Source organism: Dreissena polymorpha, chromosome 3 (genome assembly GCF_020536995.1).
Source record: "Dreissena polymorpha isolate Duluth1 chromosome 3, UMN_Dpol_1.0, whole genome shotgun sequence".
Classification (NCBI taxonomy): Eukaryota; Metazoa; Mollusca; class Bivalvia; order Myida; family Dreissenidae; genus Dreissena; species Dreissena polymorpha.
The window spans coordinates 78,419,422-78,445,531 of NC_068357.1; the positions used below are offsets into that span (position 1 = coordinate 78,419,422).

Below are 26,110 nucleotides of genomic sequence, written 5' to 3' on the forward strand. Positions count from 1 at the left end.
TTATAAACAAGTGTCAAGTGTCATTTTATTTGTCTACAAACATGCACTATAGAGACAATAATAATAAATACAACATGATCAAATAAATTCTCATATTATTTTGTTCCTGATTCATAGTCAACATGTTTCAAGCTAAATTACTATAAATTCAACAGCACAACAATTGGGGAAACAAGTCAATAATAATTTTTTAAACAAAACATAGTCTGGTTCTTCTATACTCGACATAAATCCCAAACAGTTTGACATGTAGAACATCAAAGTAAGCGTTTGTAAGCATTCAAGTTAATACATTATGTTAAATATTAGTTGCGAAAATAATCTATATTGATAAGATTTACGCATTTAAGTTTATACATTATGTATAATATTTGTAAGGTGAAATGGTTTTGACCTGTTTTTGTATCAAATTGCAACCACATTTGGTACATTAATCATAACTGAAAGAAAGCACTATTTAACCATATAAGAAGCAATTTCGTTTCTTATATAATAACATATTAAAACAAAGAAATTAATAGCAATAATAGATGTTTCTACAACACAACACTTATCCATTAAAGAAAAGAAAACATTTGATTCAAGACAATACAAATACAGCATAATGCCATTGAAAATATTTTCAGACACAAAATGAAGAGGTAAATAAGTGGAATTCAGTATTCATTCAATTAGTGCTAAATATTTGATCATTAAAATTGATACAGATGTTAGTAGTATTCATTCAATTAGTGCTAAATATTTGATCATTAAAATTGATACAGCTGTTAGTAGTATTCATTCAATTAGTGCTAAATATTTGATCATTAAAATTGATACAGCTGTTAGTATCTACTAATAAAACATATTCAAATGTAACCAAATGGATAAAATATTTTCTGTCAGTGTCAGTTGTTACATAATTGAAAATGTGTATGAATATACAAAGAGTTGATATATTTACATTCCTTGTAATGTAGCTTGCTGGGTTTAATGCATATCAAAAACATGCATAACCAAAGAAATGCTGATGAGAAAAATAAGAGAATGACATGGAATTATGACTATTTGTTGATTATTTTGTCCGAGCTCTCTTCCCCGTGGTGGGCCCATTTGCGGCCGCAGATTCCTCAAGGTTTTTCATGCGTCGTTCAAACAGTTTTGACATGGACACACCTGCCTTGAATTCCTGGGTGTTTCGGCGATTGTATTCGACACAGTTGGTGAATATTTGTCTGACGTCGCTCACCAGTTCGCCGGGATCCGAGTACATGAACTTGTTGATCTTGTTTTTGATCGTCTGAAAGTCCATTGGCTTCTTGATGACCTCATAGTAATCAGGGGCCTACAAAGACACATATTCATCAGCAATTTTTTAGCCTTGCTTGGGGAAAACAAGGCTTCATGTACAAGTGTACTATTTCATCCCACTTTCCTCTTTTATGGTATTTTTTCTTTAAAGGACATCTCTTCTTAGCGAAAATCCAGTTTAGGCAGAAAGTGTCATCCCTGATTCTTTTCATTTCCTGCACAGGCTAATCTGTGATGGCACTTTACCCAAATGCATTATAAGCCCCGTTTTACCAGAGCAAGGCTCATTTGTTATATTTTCTACAATTTGTAGGTTTAGAGTGAAATTAGCATACCTCGAACAGACATGTTCATAAACATCAGTTTTCCATTCACCCTCGATTTACAGGCCGTCAACTGACTTAAGGTGAAAATATAGGAAAAAATATAGGAATTTTTGCATCAAAATAAAGGAGGTTTGGGCTTGTTTAGAATTAAAATATGGGAATTTTATGGTAAAAAGTAATGTTCTAGAGATATGTAGAGAACATCTTACTTGCTTGTTTTCCTTCAATAATCATTAAATTCATATTTACTTAACAAAACAGTCCCTCATCTTCACCACCAAGGCAGATATGCTGATGCAGCAACACACTGTGGTCATCAATGTGGACACCTTTGAAATGGTTGTATTTTTCTTCATTAAAGGTGTCCATATAGATATCACAATGGTGTACAACAGCACTCCTGCAAGATGGTGATGCTTTGGAAGAGGAGGGACAGCTTTTTACACTGTAAATTAAAATATCTAAACGCAGTATTACTTCTTATAAGTATTTTTAAAAAAGGGGGGAAATTTTCAGAACAAAATAAAGGAAACAAGTAAAAAATATAGGAAATATAGGTTTTTAAAAATATGGGAAAATTCTCCAAAATATAGGAAAATATAGGAATATAGGAATCAGTTGAGGGCCTAGCTTTATTATATATTTTATTTATGTGTTTTCAGATGAAACAATAGTATGCATTTTCAGTGAAATATAGAATTTTATTGGTGATTTGAATTCAGAGAAAAATAATTTCTTTTTTTTTCACTGAGGGTATATTCAAGAACAATCATAATATATTTCAGCAAATGCATGGGTCTGACTAAGTCACTTTGTATTACAAATGAAAATGCATTAAGAATATAGTAAGAATTTTTTAACAAAAATTCATTAAAAATATTAACAAAAATTTAAATCATCAACAAAATTTTAGTCTTCATATAACACACACATTAAGACATTTTCTTCCCACAATCCTAATTTATGAAGTTGTTTAGCACATATGTTGTTGTCATTATACAACAAAGCACGAAGTTTTAATAGAAAAGGTTAGAAAAGGTTAATTTGTTAGTATAATTGTTGAGATGTTTTTCTGCTGTTTTTTCAACAGTATATATATGATGTCTTGGCAGTAAGTTAACCAACTCACACTTCTTCTCTGTTAAATGGTTAAACTGTTCTACGTGCACATTTGTATCACAGGAACTGATAACTGGCTGACTCAATCAGAGGAAGATTGAGAATGACCATAGAGAAGATTGCATGACCAATGCCAACACAAGTCATGTGGCCAGGCTGCGGATTATATGAAGTCTGGCAGGCTTGAAGTAAATTACTCCCAATCTTCTGTTCATGCAAGTCATGTTAACTCTAAAGAAGGGTTGATGAATAAATACCCGCCTTACATCAAACGATTGGTTGGTAAAGGCCTTTAGAATAAGATTGGCTGGAAATTACAGGCTTTTGTCAAACGATTGGTTGATGAATACGACCTTTAGTCAAACGATTGGTTGGTGAATATGGCCTTTAGTCAAAAGATTGGTTGGTGAATATGGCCTTTAGTCAAATGATTGATTGATGAATATGGCCTTTAGTCAAATGATTGATTGATGAATATGGCCTTTAGTCAAATGATTGATTGGTGAATATGGCCTTTAGTCAAAAGATTGGTTGGTGAATACGACCTTTAGTCAAAAGATTGGTTGGTGAATATGGCCTTTAGTCAAAAGATTGGTTGATGAATATGGCCTTTAGTCAAATGATTGGTTGGTGAATATGGCCTTTAGTCAAATGATTGATTGGTGAATATGGCCTTTAGTCAAATGATTGATTGATGAATACTACCTTTAGTCAAATGATTGGTTGGTGAATATGGCCTTAAGTCAAAAGATTGGTTGGTGAATATGGCCTTTAGTCAAATGATTGATTGATGAATATGGCCTTTAGTCAAATGATTGATTGGTGAATATAGCCTTTAGTTAAATGATTGATTGGTGAATATGGTCTTTAGTCAAATGATTGATTTGTGAATATGGCCTTTAGTCAAATGATTGATTGGTGAATATGGCCTTTAGTCAAATGATTGATTGGTGAATATGGCCTTTAGTCAAAAGATTGATTTTGAATATGGCTTTTATTCAAGATTGATTGTGAATACGGCCTTAAGTCAAAAGATTCAATGGTGAATACAGCCTAAAGTCAAAAGATTGGTTGGTGAATACAGCCTTTAGTCAAATGATTGTTCGGAAAATACAGCCTTTAGTTAAAACAAGATGTGTTTGTGAAACACAATGTCCCCCTATATGATGTTTGACCTTGAAGGATAACCTTGACCTTGTGAAGGATGACCTTGACATTGACCTTTCACCACTCAAAATGTGCAGCTCCATGAGATGCACATGCATGCCAAATATCAAGTTGCTATCTTCAATATTGCAAAAGTATTTATAAAATAAGCGATTTGGGCCACATATATTTGACCTCTGACCTTAAAGGATGACCTTGACCTTTCACCACTCAAAATGTGCAGCTCCATGAGATACACATGCATGCCAAATATCAAGTTGCTATCTTCAATATTGCAAAAGTATTAATAAAATGAGTGATTTTGGCCACATAAATTTGACCTCTGACCTTGAAGGATGAGCTTGACCTTGACCTTTCACCACTCAAAATGTGCAGCTTCATGAGATACACATGCATGCCAAATATGAAGTTGCTATCTTCAATATAGCAAAAGTTATTGCAAAATGTTAAAGTTGGCGCAAACAGACCAACAGACCAACAGAAAGGGCAAAAACAATATGTCCCCCACTACTATAGTGGGGGACATAAAAATTGGTTGGTGAATACGGCCTTTAGTCAAATGATTGATTGGTGAATATGGCCTTTAGTCAAAAGATTGGTTGGTGAATACGACCTTTAGTCAAGATTGATTGTGAATATGGCCTTTATTCAAGATTGATTGTGAATACGGCCTTAAGTCAAAAGATTTGATGGTGAATACAGCCTTAAGTCAAAAGATTGGTTGGTGAAAACAGCCTTTAGTCAAATCATTGTTCGGAAAATACAGCCTTCAGTAAAAAAATTGGTTGGTGAATACAGCCTTTAGTCAAAAGATTTGTTGGTGAATATGGCCTTTAGTCAAAAGATGGATTGTGAATACGGCCTTTAGTCAAGATTGGTTGGTGAATACAGCCTTTAATCAAAAGATTGGCTGGTGAATACAGCCTTTAGTCAAATGATTGTTTGGAAAATACAGCCTTTAGTGAAAAGATTGGTAAGTGAATACAGCCTTTAGTCAAAAGATTGATTGGTAAATAGGGCCTTTAGTCAAAAGATTGGCTGGTGAATACAGCCTTTGGTCAAATGATTATTTGGAAAATATGGCCTTTAGTCAAAAGATTGGTTGGTGAATACAGGTTTAAGTAAAAAGATTGGTTGGCGAATACGACCTTTAGTCAAAAGATTGGCTTGGGAATACAGCCTTTAGCCAAAAGATTGTGAATAAAGCCTTTAGTCCAAAGATTGATTGTGAATACGGCCTTTAGTCAAAAGATTGAGTGTGAATACGGCCTTTAGTCAAAAGATTGGATGGTGAATACGGCCTTTATTCAAAAGATTGGATGATGAATACAGGTCATGAGTGTAAAAATTGCTTGGTGGATATGACCCATTAGTCCATATATTGGTTGGTAAATATGGGCTTTAAGTCAAATGATTGCTTGTTAAATAAGTCAAAAGATAGGTTAGTGGATATGGGCTTTTGTCAAAGGATTGGTAGATTGGAAGGACTGCAAAGGCTAATCTGGGATAACACTTTATGCACATGCAGTTTTTCCTATGAAACCAGCCTATCACACTCACGTCTTTCTTGTTGACAGGCCTGAGGAAGGGCCACGCCTCCTCATCCTCCATTAGTCCCAGCACGACGTCCTCCAGAAGCTTCAGCTGCTGTACCTGACTGTTACCACGGGAACTGCTCACATAGTGCTTTACATCGTCTACAATACACATGGGTAATGTGAGAACCAAACAGACTATATTGCCTAGTATAACACTGTTCTTTTCCAGCTATATCTACGGATCCTTAAACCGACCCATTCCCATCATTTCGATGAACAAATAACAAATTTGAATTTTTTCCAAATTTCTTTAAAGAAATGACATGATTATTATACCTAATTTTTGTCAATAACATCTAACAAAGTATATAACTGTAATTTATATTATTTTGTTTTTATAATTTTGATGATTATAATGTTATATCAAAACTAGCAGAAAAAATTCAAAATCTCAAAATTGGATATTTCCCAAAATGGCTCGCAAAAATCCTTTGATACAGAACAGATATTTTGTAAATAAACAATTACATATTAAATTTTACAAAATGATCAGGATAGTGCATAATCACAAATTTTGATGCAAAATCCCTGCTGCATGTCATAGCAAAACTTTCTTTTACAGAAAACAAAAACTATAAATATGTGAAATCAGACTATACCAGTTTTAAAATCCTGAGCAAGTTTTGACATAGACTTCCCACTTTTCTTCATTTTTGGGTTTTCTAAGACCAAGGGAGATGATTGTTTGCGTTTCTTCCCACCTCCCACTGTTACAGGACTGTCCCGGGGACTTCCTTTGCGAGACGACTGGCGACTCGAGCTGGGGGTGAGTTTTGGACTAGTCTTCTTCTTACCACCTGGAAATGATAAGTGAAGATTTTTAACACTTGGATACGTATCTTTACGCATTTGTTTTCCCTTATAAAGTTAAATTTAACTAGAAATGGCGCGGCAGAGGCCGACGCGTATCCCCACGCCGCATGTTTGACCCAAGGGCGCCCCAGGGTTGATCATGGGGCCATGCATAGTTGAGATTGACTGTATTGTCATAAGAGAAGTTCAGTATCAATTAGAAGTGAATGGGTGTAAAAATAAAGAAGTTATAGTAAAAGGCAATTTTGGGAGGGTGTGGCCTATGTGGGCGGGGTGCCCCAGGGTTGGTAATGGGGTCATGCATAGTTGAGATTGACCGTATTGTCATAAGAGAGGTTCAGTATCAATTTGAAGTGAATCAGTGTATTAATGAAGAAATTATAGTAAAAGGCAATTTTGGGCGGGTGTGGTCTATGTGGGCGTGGCGCCCCAGGGTTGGCAACGGGGCCATGCATAGTTGAGTTTGACCGTTTTGTCATAAGAGAGGTTCAGTATCAATTTGAAGTGAATCAGTGTAGAAATGAAGAAGTTAATGTAAAATAACCTAAATTTTTTTTATAGTAAATGGATTTTTTTGGTGGGTGTGGCCTATGTGGGCGGGCACCCCAGGGTTGGGATTGGGGCCATGCATAGTTGAGATTGACCCTAATGTCATAACAAAAGTTCAGTATCAATTTGAAGTGAATCCGTGTAGAAATGAAAAAATTATAGTAAATGGAAATTTTTGGTGGGTGTGGCCTATGTGGGCGGGGCGCCCCAGGGTTGGGAATGGGGCCATGCATGGTTGAGATTGACCGTATTGTCATAGGTGAGGTCCAGTATCAATTTGAAGTGAATCGGTGTAGAAATAAAGAAGTAAATGTAAAATAACCTAAAAAAATGAGTGATAATTTCTGACGCGGCCCCACCCCAACCCCTATAACTTTTGACCCAGGGGTCAGATCAAAATTCCAAATAGTGCACCGTCGCACATATGCTCATAGCTACCATGTGTGTAAATTTCAAGGTTCTAGTGCTTTTAGTGTAGGAGGAGATAGTGGCCAGGACGGACGGACAGACGGACGGACGGACGGCGGAGATCACCACAATATCCCCACCTTTTTTTCAAAAAGCGTGGGGATAATTACAGACCTTTCTTACTAGATTCAAGTTTCAAAGGCTTCATTTCCAACCCTTAGTTACTGATGAGCAGCCAACAGCATAAAACCTGAACTCTCAGACTGTTCTGGTTTTATGCTGTTTGCCATTTTCACTTTGATTCTAAGTGGGAAAGGGTTAAGGTGAATGAACATGATGTTAGTTTTGCTTTTGTTTTAAATTTGACCCGGGCTCTGGGAAAATGGAGTTGAATGCTGTAGTCTGCACAGAATAATCAGGGACTATACTTTCTGCCTAAACTTGATTTTTGTTTACAAAAGAAACCATTTTTAAACAAATGTTCTGACCAAGTTTCATGAAGATTGGATTATAAATTTGACTAAAAGAGTGTTTCACTATAGACAAATAAGTAAAACTGAACCGCCCCCTGGTGACCAAGTTTTTCAACGAACCGGAACCATTTTCCCTCTCAGTTGAGATATCATTTGAAAAAATGTTCTGACCAAGTTTCATAAACATTGGACAATAAATGTGGCCTATATAGTGTTAACAAGGCAAATGGTAGACGACGCAGAACCTACAGACAAAAGGAGATCACAAAAGCTAACCACCAGGTTGTGCTCAGGTGAGCTAAAAAGGGGTATCGTAATATGACTGGAGTTTGGAAGGAGGTATTGCACTGAAACTTTGTGAGTAGGTGCTTACATGCAAACCTTGTTTGGGACATCAGTTTGGGCCAGTTTGGTCAAAGTCGCAGTTACAAAAAAAAAGTACAAGCTAATTCATTGAATTGATATCCCTTGCCGAATAAATTGTGTTTATGGATGGGTGCAAATCCCTTGATAAACGGTATAATTCTAAAACAAATTAGTGAAGGGTAATTGTTTTTTGCAGTGAAATTCTCCTCATTGATATCTATACACCAAGACAGTGTCATGTTGAAATCTTGTAGGGTATCTGAGATATAGCCCTGAAAAGTAACATCATACAAAAATAACAAATGGCAATAACTCTTATTTAAGAAAGTGTACAGTAATGGCTCTTGTGCAAGGCAATTTTCGTTATTGGCATCTATACACCAATAAAGTTTCAAAAAGTGAATTGCAATTGATTTAATTCAACCTGCACAACCTATTTCCAAAAGATAAAGGAAAAGTAAGAGCAATTATCCTCAGAATTATAAATCTGCATTTGTATTTAAATCGTCAACATTATGTAAATATCTCTTCCTTTACCTTTGCCAGTCATCTTTCCAAGACTCATCTTGATCTTTCCTGCCTTTTCTGAAAATTGGAAAAAGAAGAAAGCTAATTATCTGAGAATAATAAACCTGCATTTGTTTGCCATTTAATAATCATAATTACTTGTTCTGTCTCATCTGTGTCATTAAGGGTTCAGACCCATATACAATCCCAAGCCAGATTTCATCAATTACTACATTCTTACAAAATTTCATTAAGACGTGATGCAAACTATGACCTCTTTCATCTACACAAGGTTTTACTAGAATTGGCCCGATGACCTAAGTTTTGACCCAAGATCACCCATATACGATCCAAAATCAGATATTATCAAGATGAACGTTCTGACCATATTTCATCAAGATCAGATGAAAACTATGACCTCTTTTGTCTACACAAGGTGTTTCTATGATTTGACCTAGTGAACTAGTTTCTGACCCCATATGACCCAAATACAATCTCAATCCAGAGTTCATCAAGATAAACATTCTGACAAAATTTCATAAAGATTGGATAAAAACTGTTACCTCTATTGTCTACACAAGGTTTTTCTATTATTTGACCTAGTGACCTAGTTTTTGACCCCAGATGACCCAAATACAATCCCAACCCAGATTACATCAAGATAAACATTCTGACCAAATTTCATAAAGATTGGATGAAAACTGTGACCTCTACTGTCTACACAAGCAAATTGTTGACGGACGCACGCACCCCGAGGACGCCACACGATAACAAAAGCTCACCGTGTCACTTCATTACAGGTGAGCTAAAAAGTTACTCATAGCACACAACATTGAAATACATATGAGCCATGCTCTGAGAAAAAGGGGTTAAATGCATGTGCGTATAGTGTCTTCCCTGATTAGCCTGTGCATTCCGCACAGGCTTATCAGGAACCACACTTTCTGCCTAAGCTGGATTATGCTAAGAAGAGTTCCTTGTAACAGAAAATATTATAAAAGCGGTAAGTGCCATCCCTGATTAGCCTGTGTGGACTGCACAGGCTAATCTGGGACGACACGTCACGCACATGCATTAAACCCCTTTTTCACAGAGCACAGTCCATATCATTTTCCTCACCTTTGCCAGCCATCTTCCCCAGATTCATCTTGATCTTTACAGCCTTGGTGTCTTCCTCCTCCTCCCCCTCCTCATCACTCGCCTCATCCTCTGCCTCCATATCTTCCTCACCATCACTAAACAGCAATCACATGGACATGTAACATGCTTGATTTAAAAGGAAGCCTCTTTTCAACAAAAATCCGAGTTAAAGCGGAAATGTTTTCCCCTTATCTAGGACGACACTTTACGCACTTGCATCAAGCGTTTTTTACCTTTTACCACTCAGATACACATTTGAAACCATTTTTATTTTATGCTTTCCATTGGTTCATATAGAAATATAAGTGAATTATAACTGATAATTCACTGTTTCAAACAGTGGAAAATAACAGTGAAAATTATCGATGTTTTACTTTGAAATGACGTCATTTTTTGACGAAATGACGTCATTATTCCAGCAAAATTCTCTACTTGAACTATCTTTCAATGTAAATAAACAGTGAAAAAAAGCATAAAAACAAGAAATGTGTTTGTCAGAAACACAATGCCCCCTACTCAGTACTGCGCCGCATTGAAATAAAAAAAAATATTTATCATTTGGCAGGTATAGAAATCATCTCCCTTTAAAGGTTATTACTTCCCTTGAATTTTGTCCAATCCAACCGGGGGGGGGGGGGGGGTGGGGGGTCTCACAGTCAATTATGACCATTAGAAGAGATCATAGGCAGAGTTGATCATGTATCTATGGACATAAGTCCACAGGTATGTAATGAACATCAAAGAAATTATAATTATATCATCTAAACAATATAATTGAAAAATCAATCATTTGGGTAATAAATAATCAAAATAATAAATCTGTACAGTAACTGTGAAAAGAACTTCAATTCTTGGTAAGGAAATATATAATATGAGATTTATAATTATATAAATTACTTCCCTTGAAAATAATTGTCTGTAACAAATCTCCATTTTTAGTAGCAAATAATTAAAAGCCACTACCGTGGCTGTAGATTCACCACTCAAAATGTGCAGCTCCATGAGATACACATGCATGCCAAATATATAAAGTGGCTATGTTCAATATTGAATAATTTTCTCCCTTTTTAAAGCTTATTACTTCCCTTAAATCTGTATTTTTTACCATAGATTGTAAAGGATGACCTTGACCTTTTACCACAATGTGTTTGTCAGACACACAATGCCGCCTACTGCGCCGCTTTGATTTATTTAACAAAAATATATACGTGGTCAGGTAAGATAACTATGTCCATTTAAAGCTTAATACTTCCCTTGACTTTGTTTTTTTGACCCTGGACCTTGAAGGACGATGTTCACCTTGAAATTTTACTACTCAAAATGTGCAGCTTCATGAGATACACATGCATGCCAAATATGAAGTTGCTATCTTCAATATAGCAAAAGTTATTGCAAAATGTTAAAGTTTTTCAGATGGACGGACAGACTGAAATACTGACATACTGACTGACGGACAGTTCTACTGCTATATACCACCCTACCGGGGGCATAAAAAGAAAATTTGTTGGATTCTCGTGATCATAGAAAAAAATGTATTTTCACTCCTGGCTGTGCCACTTGTGAAAATATTTTTTTCTATGATCACTTGTGAATAAAAATTGATATTCCACCGAATCAAACAAATAACCTATATGTAATCACAGGGGTTTTTATCTGATTTTAGGGAAAGGGCCTGGCCTTTTTTGAGGGGAAAAAAATCGCCCGAAACGCCGTATTTGGGGGGAAAAAATCACACGAAACGCTGGATTTTGGGGGAAAATAAGCAAAGTCTTACAGGGTTTTTTTTCCACTTTTTGGGAAGATAGCCCATGGCTTTGGAATTGGGAATTTTATCGGCATTTTCATGAAATTGGGAAAATAAATTCATTAGCCTTTTTTTCCACACGAAAAGTCCACTGATTAGGGACATCCTAAATTTTACATAACTCTTTATAATCATTCAAATTAAAAGAACAAAATCATATAATACTTTGTTAGTTGTAATTGATATAAAATTGAGATAAAATACGCATTAGACACTTTTTTCTAAAAAAAAAAAAAAAAAAAATAAATTTTTTTATTTTTTTTAAATCGGGAATTTTTTGCCACATTTTGGGAAAAAAATATGCTTTTTGGGATTGGGAACATAGCCGAATTTCGGCTATAAAATCGGGCCAAAAAAAACCCTGTCTTAAATAATCAATTAAGCATATTTTACTGTTTTTTAAACAAATTCAAGGAAACAGAAAATTTAATTATGCAATAGTCTACTATTTTCTACACTGGATCAGGTAAACTTATATATTTAAAGGTTTAAAAAACAAAACAAAACAAAAAAATATTTTTTTTTTTGAGGGGAAAATGAAATCTAGGGGAAAAGTTACCAGCCGAGGGGGAAAAAAATTCAGAGGGGAAAGGGCTGATTTTCGGCGGGTCACAAAGAAAGAAAAAAAACCTGTAATCCCCTAGAAAATTTAATTTGATTTAAGAAATTTCTTAACGGATTTTAGTTTTAAAGGCTTCACTTCCAACCCTTAGATACTGATGAGGAGCAGACAGCATAAAACCAATTACCAATTTACTTTATCTATTAATATCAGGCACTCTGGGAAAACCAACAACTGAATAGGTAACTTGCTAATAAGAGCGTTGGTAAAAAAGTAGGGCTATAGTATGGGTCAGTTGTTGCTTTTTACATATTTATTTGCTAAATCTAGGTTGGCGCTAAGGAAAAAAAATTAGTAGCCAAATTTCAGCACTACGATGACGACCCACATTATAACCTTATTTGCTCAATGAACCACATAATCATTATCATGAATCTATAGGTATCAATAATGACTGTATTAAATTATCAATGAAGACACATTTAAATAAATTATTTGTTACGTGAAATCAAATAATTTCATGTTTTTTTTTATTTCCATTTATATTTATTTTCATGCACTGGCATAAACTGTATACAATGTAAGATCTTTCAGATTTGCCCCGGTCTTTAATTGGGTGGGTCTTGCGTAACTCCTATTCACCCCCCCCCCCCCCTTCTCCCAATAATTTTTGCCGTAGTCTGGTGCTTCTTGATTCTTGAAAAATACATTTAACTCAATGTATTCTTGAATTGACATATTTTTCCATAGTTGCAATATATAATTTATTCAAACGTACCGGTAAATTTGTAAGTCTTAAATACTCCATGTACTGAGCGGCTAGGCTATTTTTAGTTACACATCGTCTGTTTTTAAAAAAGCATGCTTTGCATGCGTAGAACTTGGCATTGCAGACGACAGCAATTATTTCGCGCTCTTTCTTATAACACGGGTTCTACATGGCATACCGGTATTAATGCATAGTGGATAGTTATTATCATGTGGCTGTAGAAAAACGGTGTAAATCAGTTCTACAAATAGACCTGATAAAATATACATGCACTGGATTTAATTTGTTACCGATCAAATTATTAACGGGTTTTGTTTTTCACAACTTACTCGCCGTAAGTAAATTTACACTGCTCACCAATTGCAATTAACTTCTCTTAATTAATGGTTGTTTACAGTACGGTAAATAGGTGTGATGATGATGCCCAAAACCTCCTTTAATGTACTACTTTATTTACCGGTTTTATATCACATATTAATGCTACAACTGTGATTCATTGTTAATAAACCTGCGATAAATGCTTACTCTGTGACCGACGTCAATCAAAAATAATACTCGCTATATAACTCCGCCTCCATAAGCATTCTCGTAACTGATTGGACGTTAAATATCACAGTTTGGCGACTGGAAAGTTACCAGAAAATTTCCCGTGATGCATCTGTCAGCATACATGACTGTGTTATGTGGCTTGAATATACGATAAGGGCATCCGGTTATCTCTTATCAGTGGACTATCTATTACCACCTGGAGCTTTTATGGCGATTACATGTGGAAATCGGTACCGAGTTCTCTTTAAAAGTAGGGAATATTATATACTTATAGAGAAATATCAGGGTATTTTGCAATCGCCATTTTAATTCACATTTTAAACTTAAAATCGCCGGCTGAAAGATTCAATCGCCTTTGGCGATTTTGGCGATCGGAAACGCTAACATAGGCTAAATCCTGCTTTGAATTGCTTAATCATGGGTTTAAATTTTTTTAGATTTATTAAACAGTGCAGAACATTCTTAATCTGTTACAAAACAATGTTCTTATCAGGGTCGTTACAAAACAATGGCCAAAACCTGTTCAATAGACAATTGTTACAGTACAACTGTTCAAGACAGGGTTGTTAAAAAACATTCTAATAATAAGTGTTGTTACAAAACAAAGACCTGATAATAAGAAGATAAAACCATGTTCAAGTAGCAAAACAAAGGCCTGTTTATAAGGTGGTAATATCAAAACCATGTTCAAGACATGACCGATTGTAACAAAACCAAGTCCTGTTCATAAAAGGGTTGAAACCAAACCCACACCTATTCATGTGAAGGCTGCTGTAAAGTCCTGTTCATTACAGTTTGTTTTTTCCATAATCAAGTCCTATTCATGAGATGATTGTAACAAAGCCTAGTCCTATTCATTAGATGGTTGTAACAAAACCAAGTTCTATTCATTAGATGGTTGTAACAAAGCCTAGTCCAGTTCATGGGAGGGTTGTTACAAAACTAAGTCCTGTGCATGAGAGGGTTGTTACAAAACTAAGTCCTGTTCATGAAAGGGTTGTTGCAAAACTGAGTCCTGTTCATTAGAGGGTTGTTACAAAACCAAGCCCTGATCATGACAGGGTTGTAACAAAACCAAGCCCTGTTGATGAGTTTTGTTACAAAACCAAGCCCTGCTCGTTAGAGGGTTTTAACAAAACCAAGCCATGTTTAATAGAGGGTTGTTACAAAACCAAGCCATGTTTGTGAAAGGGCCCTAATAAAACCAAGACCTGTTCATGAGAGGGCCCTAACAAAACTGTTGTGAATGTAACGTAACGTCATTTGCCGCGCCGCGCTTAAGTGTATTACGTCCCTGACGTCACGCCATATTTGTTGTTGTTTATATACGTCATTGTTTATATTTGAATCTGAAGTAAAAGGAAGAACCTGAACACACAACGCTTTGTACCTTTATTATCCCACACGATCGCGATATTGGTGCCGTTACAAAAAATGAATCTACAGAGAATACAGATACAGAGAGAGGGTCACCGCCGTTTCATTGAGAAATATTTGGAGAAAATCGAACAATCTAAGGAGAACGATTCATTGACCGATTTTCACGCTATTCTAAACGCTATTGAAGCGAAAGTCACGATTATAGAGACACTGAATGAGAAAATACTTTCACAGACGGAGATAGAGGGATTGGAGGAAGAAATCTTTCAAACAGACACGTATTCAGCGGAACTGGATATCCAGCTGTGTCGCTTACAAGCTCTCCGAGATCAACAGGAGAAGAGAGTAGCCCCGCATGCTACCGATCTACCACGAGATGACCAGAGAAATTTAAGTAATCAGCAGCGCAACAGCAATGGTTTGAACCCAGACGCTTCTTCTTTCTTTCCTGACAGAACTGTGACGCCAGGAAGTGTGGCGGCGAACTCTAACAGCCTGGCTCCCGGCGATGTTGTACTGAAGATAGGAAACGTGAACGCCACGAACATCAGCCACAACCAGGCCCAGGAGGTGGTCTGCGGGGCCACAAACATCCTGCAACTCACAATCAAGAAAGGTCCCGGAAAAAGCGCCTCTATGTCACCCACGCCCATCGGGTCCGGTCAGTTTTCGACCCCTCTGGAGCAACGTGATAAATACTCTACACTGCCAGATTATCGTATCGGAACTGGGTACCAAGCACTTAATTATGTATCTAGTGGATATAATAACGGCCAAGAAAGTAGTGCATATGACATGCGTCAGTTGGAACAAACTCCGCCAATGTCTGGGCAACAATCACAACAGAATAAGTACCCTTATATATCGAAATCTGGTATTCAGTTACAGTTGAATCCACCAACTCAAATTGATATACGAAATGACAACAGCTACAACCAAAGAGGAGATTATAACGATGGTGGTAGTTACAGTCAGCCAATGTCGCATGTGCAATATACGAACGGAAATAGGACTGAGTCCCCGTATCAAAGGCAAACATCGGTAGGTTCTAATCGCCAATATCCTTATTCAGGTCACCCTCAAAGTTATTTTAAAAAACCTACTCCATTTTCTCCCGGTTGTGCAGATAACTTCACCGACAACAGCCCACAGCATCCACGTGCTCAAAGGCAGACGTCGTCCGGAAGTCAGCAAGTTGGTAATGTGTACGACGCGACAATTAGCCCTGGCTTTCGGTCCTGCTCTTACATGTCGGACGAACCTCCGCCTACCCCACCCCCACCTGACCTATCAACCGACTCGTTCCTTCAAGCGTTCCGGAGATTTGCCAGCCGGAAGTCGTTGCCCACGGTGATGGTATTAGACAATGCTACGACTTATATTGCTGCTTCCAATCACCTAAAGAAGCTATTCAACTACCAAGTCGTACAAGAAGAACTTAGCAAACAGTGGAACAGAGTGGCGATTTATTCCCAAAACGTACAACGTGCAAACTCTAACCATTAGAGACAGTCAATGATATTGAATAGAAACCATTTAAGTATTAAAAGTTAAACGCGCAATTGTGATTGAAATACTGAAATAGACAGCTGAGTGTACATGTAATTGAAATACGAGAGACAGTTAAGAAATTGTTATTCAGAAACTGAGTGATAAACATTTGATATTAATTTCAAATTAACGTGTATACTCGTGATCAAATTAGTGTTTCTGCAATCTTACGATTGTCACGAATGATTCAGGATTTCATAAGTAATGATACATATTCTCCTCTGATTGTAAATAATTGTCACTTTTCGCGGCCCCCAGAATGTTGTGAATGTAACGTAACGTCATTTGCCGCGCCGCGCTTAAGTGTATTACGTCCCTGACGTCACGCCATATTTGTTGTTGTTTATATACGTCATTGTTTATATTTGAATCTGAAGTAAAAGGAAGAACCTGAACACACAACGCTTTGTACCTTTATTATCCCACACGATCGCAATAAAAACCAAGCCCCGTTTATGAGAGGGCCCTTACAAAACTAAGTCCTATTTATTAGGATCCTTCCATAAAATGATGTTCTAGTGTTAAGAGGGTCGTTACAAAACAGGTCATGTTTATAAGGATTTTTGCAAGACCATGGTGTTCTAGTCTTGAGAGGGTTGTTATAAAACCAGTGGCTGACCTGCCCTCCTCCTGGGTCTCCTCTTCCTCACTGGAGTCCTCCTGACTGAAGGCACGGCGGCGACCTTTACGGGGTGACTTCAACTCCTTGGGGCGACAGTCCGGGCAGAACCACTCTCCCTCTGGAACAACCTGTATGCAGGAAGAAAGCAGTGGTTATGAGGTGGACAAAACAATTCACAAATTCATTGGGAAGCTGACCTCTGCCAAATAGACCTGACCGACTAATTTTGAGCAATGCCATGCAAACAGGCGTTTAAACTTATAACTCTGAAATCCCAAGGGTTACACCTGCACAAATCAAAGGTAGGTTGGCAATGGCCGTAGAAATTATTTTGTGACCAATCCCACACAAGTAATGTGGCCAAGCCGAGGATCCAACTTGTATTCCTCTGATTTATAGTCCAGCACTCTACTATATGAGATGACCCACCTGGTCACTCAGGAATGATTAAGTCTGGGAAATGTGGAGTTACCATTTTATCTGGGTTGCTTTTTTTACACAAAATGCTTAATGATGCAAGAAAGTGACAAAACAAAAAGAAGCATGGAAATAAAGAATTAGAAAATAAGAACACAAGAATAAGAAGTTGGAACGGTAAAATCAAAAGAAAACAATCACAAGCAAATATAACAAAGAACAAAAAAATCAAGCCCAACCTTGAGCTGTGGTTTCAGACAGTACATATGATGGCCGCGGTCACACTGATCACACAGCAGGATCTTGTCTGGGTCACTTTTCTTGCGACAGATGCGGCAGCGCGTATGCAGGATGGACTTGGACCAGATAATTGACTTGTCGAGGGTGGAGAGGTGCAGGAACACCTGTGCCAGGCTGGTACTGGTCAGACAGGAGTCCTCCCACCGCTCTATCAGGGGCCGTCCCAGGCCAGTAGAGCCCCTGGCTACCATGTCTGGGTCCTCATCTGTAAAATGGAGTGCAATTTAGATAGGTGTTTGTGTATTGTGAAGTTTATGAGGTCCTTCTGGCATAAGGCTGCATTATGTGCAGACCCATAGTGTTTATGAGCACATTTAAGCCTTTGCATGCTGGGAAATTTGTCGTCTGCTAGAATGTCGTCTGCTGAATTTCTAAAATTAGCATTTTCTTCGATTTTTTTCAAAGAATATTATCAGAATAGCAAACAGTTTGGATCCAGATGTGACGCCACGTTCTGTGGCGTCTCATCTGGATCCAAACTGTTTGCAAAGGCCTTCAAAATTCGGTTCCCGCACTGAAAGGGTTAAACTTCTAGATCATACCATCACTGTCATCCTCTTTCTTCTTTTTCTTGTGTTCTTTCTTTGAAGCGTCTGCTTTTTGTTTCACTTGTTTTGCTTTTTCCGTATCACCTAGGAAAAAACAAGGATATCGCATATTCATGCAAATCACCTCCTGCTAATGCCTTAACATTGACTAGCTATCCAATAGTTATTTTTATGACATGAATGATATTTTACAAATGTAACATGAGAACTATTTGGTCTGAGGCTATCATTGAAAACATTTTGTGTGATAATCCGACCTACCCATCCATATTGCCCCTACCCATATTATGGGATCAATAGAATACAAGGTTAATGCTAATTAAGGCTAACTTTATTTATAGGCAAAGATTTGTTTGGCTTTATTCAACTGTGACCTAGAATCAACATATAATTTTCTGAAATACAAAGGGGCACAGTTGCAATTAAAAAGAAGTTTCTCCACGGTTACCTAGCTAATGGTGACCTTTCTTCTAGTGGTGGTTGCATGTATTTCAACTCTATTACCCGTGCAATTGTACCTAATGGTGGCTGCATGTATTTGGGCTCTATTCCCCGTGCAATCTTACCTAATGGTGGCTGCATGTATTTCGGCTCTATTTCCCGTGCAATCTTACCTAATGGTGGCTGCATGTATTTGGGCTCTATTCCCTGTGCAATCTTACCTAATGGTGGCTGCATGTATTTGGACTCTATTCCCCGTGCAATCTTACCTAGAGGTGGCTGCATGTATTTCGACTCTATTACCCGTGCAATCTTACCTAATGGTGGCTGCATGTATTTCGGCTCTATTCCATGTGCAATCTTACCTAATGGTGGCTGCATGTATTTCGGCTCTATTCCCTGTGCAATCTTACCTAGAGGTGGCTGCATGTATTTCGGCTCTATTCCCCGTGCAATCTTACCTAGAGGTGGCTGCATGTATTTCGGCTCTATTCCCCGTGCAATCTTACCTAGAGGTGGCTGCATGTATTTTGACGCTATTACCCGTGCAATCTTACCTAATGGTGGCTGCATGTATTTGGGCTCTATTCCCCGTGCAATCTGAATAACAGCCTTGGCCAGGTCTCGTGCAATTGCGATGGTGAGATTCTGTTCTTCCTTGGACTGGTCGCCTTCCTCAGCCACACTGCAGGGTACCAACATACATACACGGGTAACATACTGCAAGGTACCAACATACATACACCGGTAACATATTGCTGGGTACAACATACATACAAGCAGGGGACAAAAATTCCACTCGTCCGCTCGTATTGACGAGTGAAATCTTGAAAGGACGAGTGAATTTCCCTAAAGCTCTCGTCCTACAGGATGAGTGAAAAAAAACTGATGTTAAAATATTTTTTTTCTGACCAGTAAGACTCTTTTTCATTAAATAAAATCATTTCTTAAAGCATATCTATTCCGAAAGTAGAACGCGAATGAACCGGAAATCGTAATTGTAAATTTCATACAGCAGGTGCGCGTTGTTATGCGAGACTGTGTCCCGAGTAAATATTGGCTTTTTGGTGTAAACTTTGCGCGTCCATGTTGACAGGGAACCATCTGACTTCATTCACTGTAAGTATTGATTTTTTAAAGAATTATTTTACTGCGAAATACGGTTTTAAACCAGTCTGAATTTCATCTGAAAAATGTCTGACATACGAGCGTTCTTTAAAGGGGGCAGGAGCGATGTTCAACCATCCGAAATGGAAAGCACACAAGCATTAGAAAAAGGAAAAAACAAATTTGTCTTCATTTATTTATTTTGTGTTCCTCATAAATAAAGTAAATTAACATTTCTTCTGTGATCAGCTGGCATGAATAACTAAGTAAGCAGCATTTTAGCAGTGATTTAGGAAACATTGTTAGTCATATCAGTCCTTTGCAATCTTTCATTCACACATATTTGAAGGACAAGTGCATGTGTTTGCAGGACGAGTGAAAATTTTAATGCACTTGTCCTGCAGGACGAGTGCCATTTATAAATATTTTTGTCCCCTGATACAAGGGTAACATACTGCAGGGTACAACATACATACAAGGGCAACACACTGCAGGCTACAACATACATACAAGGGTAAAACACTGCAGGGTACAACATACATACAAGGGTAAAACACTGCAGGGTACAACATACATACAAGGGTAACACACTGCAGGGTACAACATACATACAAGGGTAACACACTGCAGGGTACAACATACATACAAGGGTAACATACTGCAGGGTACAACATACATACAAGGGCAACACACTACAGGGTACAACATACATACAAGGGTAACACACTACAGGCTACAACATACATACAAGGGTAAAACACTGCAGGGTACAACATACATACAAGGGTAACACACTGCAGGCTACAACATACATACAAGGGCAACACACTGCAGGCTAAAACATACATACAAGGGTAAAACACTGCAGGGTACAACATACATACAAGGGTAACACACTGCAGGGTACAACATACATACAAGGGTAACACACTGCAGGGTACAACATACATACAAGGGTAACACACTGCAGGGTACAACATTCATACACTGGTAAAACACTGCAGGGTACAACATACATACAAGGGTAACACACTGCAGGGTACAACATTCAGTAGCAAATATTTTGTTTATCATTATTTATTTTATGCTTTCTGAGGCTTATAAAGAAATATCAGTGAATCAAAAGTGATATTTCACTTTTTCAATCAGTAAAAAAATAACAGTGAAAATCATCAATAATTTTCATTGTTTGACTGGAACTATTTTTAGATATATTTTGTTTCCCCATTGTGACCCCAAATTTTACCAAGGCAATAACTCTGCATTTAATGTTTATAAAAACATACAGATAAGCTTTCCTTGAACATAGTAATGTGTAATAATATTTTTTTTTTGTTGCGCCCAACGGGGAATTATTATGTCCTGAATGGCAAAAATACAAAAATATTAATTTTTATAAGCATAAAATAAAAAGAAAATGTGTTGGATTTGTTGGAATATCGATTTTAATTCACACGTGATCATAAAAATGATATTTTCACGAGTGGCTCAACAAATATCCTCTATATATTTACTCAATTTCCCAGCTGCAAAAAAATCAAATATCTTATATTTTTCACTGAAATCAATTGTTCTTTCACCAATAAAATTTTATATTCAACTGAAAAGTAGGTAATACAAGAGCTGTCACCATAGGATGACTTATGCCCCCTATAAACACTTGATAGAAGTTATGAGCTTTTTTCGAAACGTAAACGCAGATTTCAAAACGTAAACACGGACCCTAAGTTCAAGGTCAAGGTCACAGGGGTCAAAATTGTTGTGCGTATGGAAAGGCCTTGTCCATATACACATGCATACCAAATATGAAGGTTACATCTCAAGGGACATAGAAGTATTGAGCATTTTTCAAATCCTAAACGCGGACCCTAAGTTCAACGTCAAGGTCACAGGAGTCAAAATTTTTGTGTGTATGGAAAGGCCTTGTCCATATACACATGCATACCAAATATGAAGGTTATATCTCAAGGGACATAGAAGTTTTGAGCATTTTTCGAAACCTAAACACAGATTTCGAAACCTAAACGCGGACCCTAAGTTCAACGTCAAGGTCACAGGGGTCAACATTTTTGTGCGTATGGAAAGGCCTTGTCCATATACACATGCATACCAAATATGAAGGTTACATCTCAAGGGACATAGAAGTTCACTATATGCCCTCCTACCGGGGGCATAAAAATTGCTTACTCCATGTTTTCCTCCTTATTTTCCTTGAAGGGTGCGTCCTCAGTGCAAGGTTCATATCCACCATTCTCCAAAGCCTCTCGCCAGGAGTTGCGGTCACTCACCTGAAAACAGGCAGCACACATTGCAATGTGTTTTATTGCTTTTTGTCTTATTTAACCTTTACCACTTGGATACGTTTTTTTACGCCTTTGTAGTGCCTTAGTAAGTTAAATTTAACAAGACTATTGCCAAGCAATATATTTCCCCTACCGGCTCCACCATTGTCAGGAATTTTTTTATTTGTTGCCACAACAACCAGAATTCTTGACGTAGGAACAACATGAAAAGACGTGCATAATCTCCATATTGCAATCTGACCATGTTTCAAGTTTCATGAAAAAATTGGATCCAGAAATGTGTAACAGACAGACAGACTCACAGAGCGCAAACCATAATCCCCTCAAGTGAAACCAGTAGGGGACAATTAAAGACCTTTCTTACTAGGTTCAAGTTTTTAAGGCTTCATTTTAAACCCTTAGATACTAATGAGCAGCATACAGCATAAAACCTGAACAGACTGCGAGTTACTCGCAGGATGTTCTGATTTTATGCTGTTTGCATATAGCCATTTTAACTTTTCTTCTGAGTGGAAAAGGGTTAATGAACACGTAAATGATTGAAAATCGCTCACAGAATGTTTTTAATGACATTTTAGCCTTTTTTTCAACTAATTACTGGCTTATTTTGGCTAGATTTGTAAGCGCGTTTCACCTGCCTAAATTCATATTAAAACCAATTATGTTTGTCAACACTAATTTTCATGGATTTTGAAGCAACAATCCCCACAAATTCAAATGTTTTATGAAAGTTCATGTCGGAAGTCTTATATGCAAAATATATCCAAGAAGTTACGACGGACGTCAGACCAAAGAAAGGTAATGTATTTGCACCCTTTATGCACATTTCAACTCATTAGAATAACGCTTCTAAGAAGAAACTAGAGTCTGACTCTCAGAAAACTGGAGTTTTAGAGGTGTAAGTACAGACGAAAACACATTGAACATGTATTTTGAAGGTTCTTGATAAACATTAGGAATCCATGAATTAAAGATCAGCATTACTTTATAAATTCAAAAAAATTCATGTCAGCAATAAATAAAACTTAAGTATTTTGCTTTTTTAAAACCAAAGTTTAACAAAACGGATCACCTGTTGGGGAAAGGTGACAGGGTCCTTCAGATTGATAATTTGATGACAAAAGGGAGGTTTTACATTTCAGCAAGATAGATTTTTCTAGTTTGTCATAAAAAAATTATCAACTTATTTGCTATAAATGGTTAATGAGATAATGCTTGATCTTGGTTTGATGAAAATGCTGGACTATTTTCAAACTGGTTCTAACTTTTTCAATTTTTGCCAAAAATTGTGTTTTCTTTTTTCTCTAAATAAAGCTTTCATTGAAAATGGAATTTTCATAGGGGCAAAAAATATATATATCTTTTGAGAAGCGAAATGGGCTAAATTTCTGCAAAAACACTAGTCACTGAAAGGAAACATGCCTATTCACAGACTTCAGTTTAACTTAATCAGTGTGTGCCACATTGATAAGTGTAGAGCATTTGCAACAAAACACAACCATGTGTTGGTAAATTAGCAAATGTGTGTAAATTATTGTACAGTTAACAAAACCTTCTGAAGTGTGACAGCTTACCCTAAGATATCCCAGAGTTCCCACGTGTATTCTCTCCTCCAGATCTAGAACCATTTCTCGAAGGTTCAACTCCAGATCCTCATGTGCGGAGTCATTCTGTGCAGTGTACGTAACGCTCTTCCCTCGCATTTTCACCTCTGTTGTCGTCAACTTGGCATCGGCTTTCTCTTTCAACTTCTCCACGTCAGATTCAGGAATAAGCAACAAATCTGTGGGAACCTTTGATATGGTGTCTAAAATTGTAATTTTTTGCTCCATTAATGCCTGTCGTAGGCTACTTTCTCGATAACCCCTGTTGTTAAGCGAGGCAATTAATGCATCAACATCCTCTTCAGTTACAAACACTGACCATTTACTCCTATCAGAAGACATGATTTGTTTAGTTGCAGGGGTTTCAATGAAACCCTCAATTAGCGAGGCTTTAGATTCTCTTGAGTCTTCATCACTAATAACAATTGCATCGCCATTAAGTTTTGGACCAGCAGTCTCAGTGTTTGTATTGTTTGAGGTATTGGAAAGACCAGTAATTGCATTCGCATTTGAGACACTGTTATCATCAGCACTGCTAACATTAATACTCGAGGCATTCAGTGAATCATTCTCCTTGTCACTTCCATCTTTTTGCTCAGTCTTCGACACTTCACCCTTCAGATCTCCTTCGTTTTTCCCTGAACTCACTTTACCTTCAACCAAAGGTCTACCAACTGGAAGTGTAAAGGGATTATTGATGTCAAACCGACTTCCCCCGGGGTTCTGTTTGCAAGGCTTTAACGCCTCAGGGGACACAAGTTCCTCATCGTCCTCTACAAACAGCCCCGGTATGGTCTTGAACACCCAGTAGCGCCTGTAAAGTCGGTCTCGACCCAGCGGCGTCACACAGAAACCGTGCTGAAGGTTGAGAATGTTCTGCAGGAAGTCTCGCTCCTTGTGGACGTAGTCCGCCTTCCTGTCTGCCTCCACGTCATCCTCTTCCTCCCTGAGCCGGTCCCGATCCTCCTGGGACGGCATGCTGGCCTCTAGCTCTGCCACGTCCTTCTCTAGTTTCTGAATGTAATACAATATCCTGATTAAACGATTACAACAGGGGGCATAATCATGGTTACAGTTATAGATGTTGCTAAGTGAATGTTCATTTAGATGCTGAACACATATGCTAAGTTTTATTGACATATCTTAGTATTATAGAGATATGACAGTGTTTTTCTTTCAAATTCGGGGCTGTTTTACATCCCAATTTCCAATTAAAGGTTTCCCTAAAAAAAAATCTTTTTTAGATCTTTACATTAAATTCATCTCCCATCCAGCTATATAAGTTAAACCTAAGTTAATATAATAGTAATACACTTTTATTCTCAATTTTTAACCTATGTAAGAAAAACAAACAACAACACTTATTTCCCAATTTAAGTCAAAACGTGACAAGTTTTCCCAATCCAAAGGGAATGGCCCAATTCCAACTAGAGCTATGTCACAGACGTGACGAATACCCCCACATGTCGCATTGACACAGAATATATTGCATGTTGTCTTCACAAAAAACAGCCGACAACATGCTCAATGTTTAAAACGCACTTAGTGACCCAATGACCTAGTTTTTGACCCAGCATGGCCCATGTTCGAACATGACCTACACATCATCTAGAAACAACTTCTGACCAAGTATGGTGAAGATCGGATGAAAACTACTTGAATTAGAGAACGGACATCATGCTGAATGTTAAATAACAAACTCAGTGACCCTGTGACCTAGTTTTTGGCTCAGCATGGCCAATATTCAAACTTGGCGTAGAGATCATAAAACTTCTGACCGAGATTGGTAAAGATATTGGATGAAAACTACTTGAATTAGAGAGCAGACATCATGCTGAATGTTTAAAACGCACTAAATGACCCAATGACCTAGTTTTTGATCCGGCATAACCCATATTCAAACTTGATCTAGACATCATCTAAATACAACTTCTGACCAAGTTTGGTGAAGATCGGATGAAAACTACTTTAATTAGAGAGCGGACACCATGTTCAATGTTTAAAACGCACTAAGTGACCCCGTGACCTAGTTTTTGACCTGCCATGACCCATGTTCGAACTTGGCCTAAACATCATCTAGATACAACTTCTGACCTAGTTTGGTGAAGCTCGGATGAAAACTACTTTAATTATAGAGCAGACACCATGCTCAATGTTTAAAATGCACTAAGTGACCCCGTGACCTAGTTTTTGACCTGCCATGACCCATGTTCGAACTTGGCCTAGACATCATCTAGATACAACTTCTGACCACGTTTGGTGAAGCTCAGATGAAAACTACTTTAATTATAGAGCGGACACCATTCTCAATGTTTAAAACGCACTAAGTGACCCAGTGACCTAGTTTTTGACCTGCCATGACCCATGTTCGAACTTGGCCTAGACATCATCTAGATA

The 26,110-nt window shown here is 37.5% G+C and overlaps 1 protein-coding gene across 2 annotated transcripts in view; it reads right to left on the reverse strand.

Annotated features, from left to right (window-relative positions):
- Window positions 1–13: 13 nt before the first annotated feature.
- The window catches only part of LOC127874851 (bromodomain adjacent to zinc finger domain protein 1A-like), a 53,998-nt gene continuing 27,901 nt past the window's right edge, over window positions 14–26,110 (reverse strand). For both annotated transcript variants that reach the window (XM_052419504.1, XM_052419503.1), the window contains exons 17-27: window positions 23,684–24,727; window positions 21,994–22,094; window positions 19,257–19,384; window positions 18,253–18,342; window positions 17,650–17,915; window positions 16,991–17,121; window positions 9,736–9,851; window positions 8,647–8,694; window positions 6,100–6,297; window positions 5,463–5,599; window positions 14–1,324 (exon numbers count right to left, since the gene is read on the reverse strand). In XM_052419504.1, the coding sequence (XP_052275464.1) occupies window positions 1,055–1,324; window positions 5,463–5,599; window positions 6,100–6,297; window positions 8,647–8,694; window positions 9,736–9,851; window positions 16,991–17,121; window positions 17,650–17,915; window positions 18,253–18,342; window positions 19,257–19,384; window positions 21,994–22,094; window positions 23,684–24,727 (2,529 nt within the window). In that variant the 3' untranslated portion in view covers window positions 14–1,054. The remainder of the gene's footprint in view (window positions 1,325–5,462; window positions 5,600–6,099; window positions 6,298–8,646; window positions 8,695–9,735; window positions 9,852–16,990; window positions 17,122–17,649; window positions 17,916–18,252; window positions 18,343–19,256; window positions 19,385–21,993; window positions 22,095–23,683; window positions 24,728–26,110) is intronic.